Consider the following 3012-nt stretch of genomic DNA (forward strand, 5'->3'; position numbering starts at 1 on the left):
TCTGAACATCCTACCAAATGTATATGTGGAGGGGAAGAGAGATCTCTCAGGCAAATTATTGTTGCATATTATTGTTGTGTTGTTTACACATTCCCAATCGCATATATCATTCCTCGCCTTCTCCTTCTCGTTCTGCGGCCTTACCCTTACCGAAACCAATATCTTCTCCCCCTTTCCGCTACTAGCCATTTTATAATGTCCCTCTCTTTCTTCAATACATTCCTACCGGAAGATGCAACAATCTTGGAACCCCTTCCTTGAGAGGGAGAGAGACAAAAGGTTTAGATTGAGAAGAAAATTTGATTTAAGAAAAACAAGAGTCAGGTAAAATCTGTAACTAGAAGAGAAACGAGTCAGGTAAAATCCCAAAATAGGTGAAAAGGCTTATTTGGGGTTTCTTCTTCCTTAAACAAACATCTATATATTCTCTAAAACCTAAAATAAGAATGTCGACAGATTGTACCCTTTTACTCTTCCGCTAACGGTACAAATCTATGACCTGTCGTAGCTCTTAACACAAATTAATCGCCACGAAGATCAAAATACAAATTAGACAAAATTGTATCCAATCAAATATTGAAAACAATTCTTATAACATGGCCTTGTCAAACACACAACTGAAAACGTTGGTGGCATCATTATTCTATCTCTCTATTGTTCATCTTCTTATATAGTTTGACATTATTCCACTAGCATACCCTAAGTGCGATTATTATTACCTCTATAAGTTAAAGAATGTTCGTGTTAAAATCCGTACCGGTATATAACGATATATAGATACAAAAATTACGAATGCAACTGTTGTGTAACTGAATTAACTTTAGATGATAAGATTTCGAATGTATACCTGAATATTTTTGCAGCGAAACGATTCAAAAACGATTCGAGGTTATGTTCGCCCTCTAATTTTTGTACTTATACCGGTATCCACAACGCACACAAGTAGGAATTCGTCACACTGTCCCTATCTCTAAGGAGATTAAGTGTTTACTTGTCACACAAGAAACATATAGACCTCACAATATTACGTCTCTGGTATGAGTTTTCTCTTTTAGAACTCTCTGTTCTCGTCTATTTATATTTCTCTAAGTATCTGAATCCATGATATCATATCTATATATATACACGCATGTAACCCTAGCTAGACTTACCCGGGTTAATGTGGAATGGGCTTTTTCCAATTTCAAATTGGATTGGAACTTTTCCTCTTTGTTTTCTTTGACAGAAAAAAAAAGTGAACCAAATAGAAAATCAAAATTGCATAAAACAAAATTTACATAAATTTTTAAGGTATTTATTAGGAATTTAAGGTTTTACACCCATATAAAGGTATTTTGTGTATGAGTCTATGAGGGTTGATCTTATTTTTCTGGTTAAATTAGCGGTATAAGTTTTATTGGCACATGTATTTTTGATAAAGTTTTAAAGAGAAATATTTTTGAAAAGTGGTTTCAAAAAATGACTATTTTTTAAGTTACGGGTATTAAAAACAAATTATATTTTGATCCAATGTACCTAAGTTTTTGACATCTGTATATTCATATAATATTAGTGATAGACATTTATTTAGACTCAAAATTTTAAATAGATATCTAACAAAAACATTGTAACCACTTATATTATATATCACATTTCTAATCGTTTACTCACTCAGAAAATTTCCAATCGTTTACTCATTTCACCAATATCTACATCTTATATGTCCCGTACGCACCCATAGTAAGAACAGGAATTTCCAATTATTACCAGACACTCAAACACACATCTCAATTCTCGACATATTCAAACAACTACACCTTTTAAACTTGGAACAACACAACAAATCAAAAAGACCCAAAACGATATATATAAGAAAACCAAAGTGAAACAATTTATTTTCGAAATACAGTAAACAGCAAAAATCCGATCCCAAATAACTAATTAATGCCAGATGAAGACATTATACTCGACCACGGCATCTTGACCAACAAGCTTATAAGTCTGGGCCTGTGCATAGCCTCTAGCAAACCTGAAAGCGCCGGTTCCACCGATGATCGGCATCTCTCTCAACTTCGTCATTATCGCATTCCGTCCATACATCGCGAGGGTGCTTCCGTTGAACTGTCCTTCCGTGAAAGCCAAGTTAAATACCATCGTGAAGATTAAGTCTTTCAAGTCCGTCGATGCGTACATCCCCTGAGCTCTCCCCACTTCCTTCGAGCTCGGGTCGGGTCCATCAGTCAAGGGATCATCAGCGATCATAATCACTCCAAATTTGATGGCAGAGGAGTTTGTTCCGGGAGCTTCAGCCACTCTGATGGCGGTAGGTTTGTCACCGGAGATGACGTCATGGAAATAAAAGTGGAGGTGGGTGAATTTCTCCGGCTTATAGCCTTGATATGGCGTCGTCGTTGTCGCGTACGCTTCGGATTCTGTAACGGTTACGGCAAGTAGAAGAGTAGTTAAGAAGGGAGAAAGAAGAAGTAGAAACCGTTTAGCCATGTTCGTTATTTCTATCTACAAAGGTTAAAAAAAATATGATACTTCAGGCTGTTGTATATGGAAATGTGATTTATTTATACACAAAACAAGATCAGTACGCAACTATGGGTTTATATAACATTTGTATATATGTCGTTTTCCAGATTGGTGACAACTAGGGATGTTAAAAAGGGTTTATAAACCCAGCCCGGCCCAGCCGTGTACAAGCTCGGCCCTCCAAAAACCAATGTTGAATTTGAACCCTACAAAACTAACACTAACGAGCCTAAACTCAGTCCAGCCCTGACCTTGCAATTATTATTTTGTTTTCTCTTCCTAAGCGTGTTATTTAATTATTGACGAGTTGAGTGATAAACTTTGTGGTGGTCGTGGAATCGAAGCCAGAGCCTTGGACTGTGTCTCTGCTATGCGATTATCTTCTCTGTTTTGGACTTCTTGAAGTTGAATCTAATAAGCCCTTAGATCTCAGGAAAATTCCTTATTCGTTCCCCAATCTCTTCTTTGGATTCGTTCATCTTTCAATCCCTAGTT

General features: G+C 36.5%; 1 protein-coding gene across 1 annotated transcript; it reads right to left on the bottom strand.

Moving 5' to 3' along the window:
* Positions 1712 to 2490, bottom strand: LOC104725245 (dirigent protein 2-like). The gene has a single exon (XM_010443870.2). It carries the CDS (start codon positions 2479 to 2481, stop codon positions 1921 to 1923), a length of 561 nt encoding a protein of 186 aa, XP_010442172.1. The 5' UTR covers positions 2482 to 2490; the 3' UTR covers positions 1712 to 1920.

The sequence above is a fragment of the Camelina sativa genome, chromosome 11 (genome assembly GCF_000633955.1).
Source record: "Camelina sativa cultivar DH55 chromosome 11, Cs, whole genome shotgun sequence".
NCBI classification, from domain to species: Eukaryota; Viridiplantae; Streptophyta; class Magnoliopsida; order Brassicales; family Brassicaceae; genus Camelina; species Camelina sativa.

Excerpts from the sequence above, each read along its gene's own strand:
- LOC104725245 (XM_010443870.2), bottom strand. The coding sequence starts at position 2,481 with ATGGCTAAACGGTTTCTACTTCTTCTTTCTCCCTTCTTAACTACTCTT.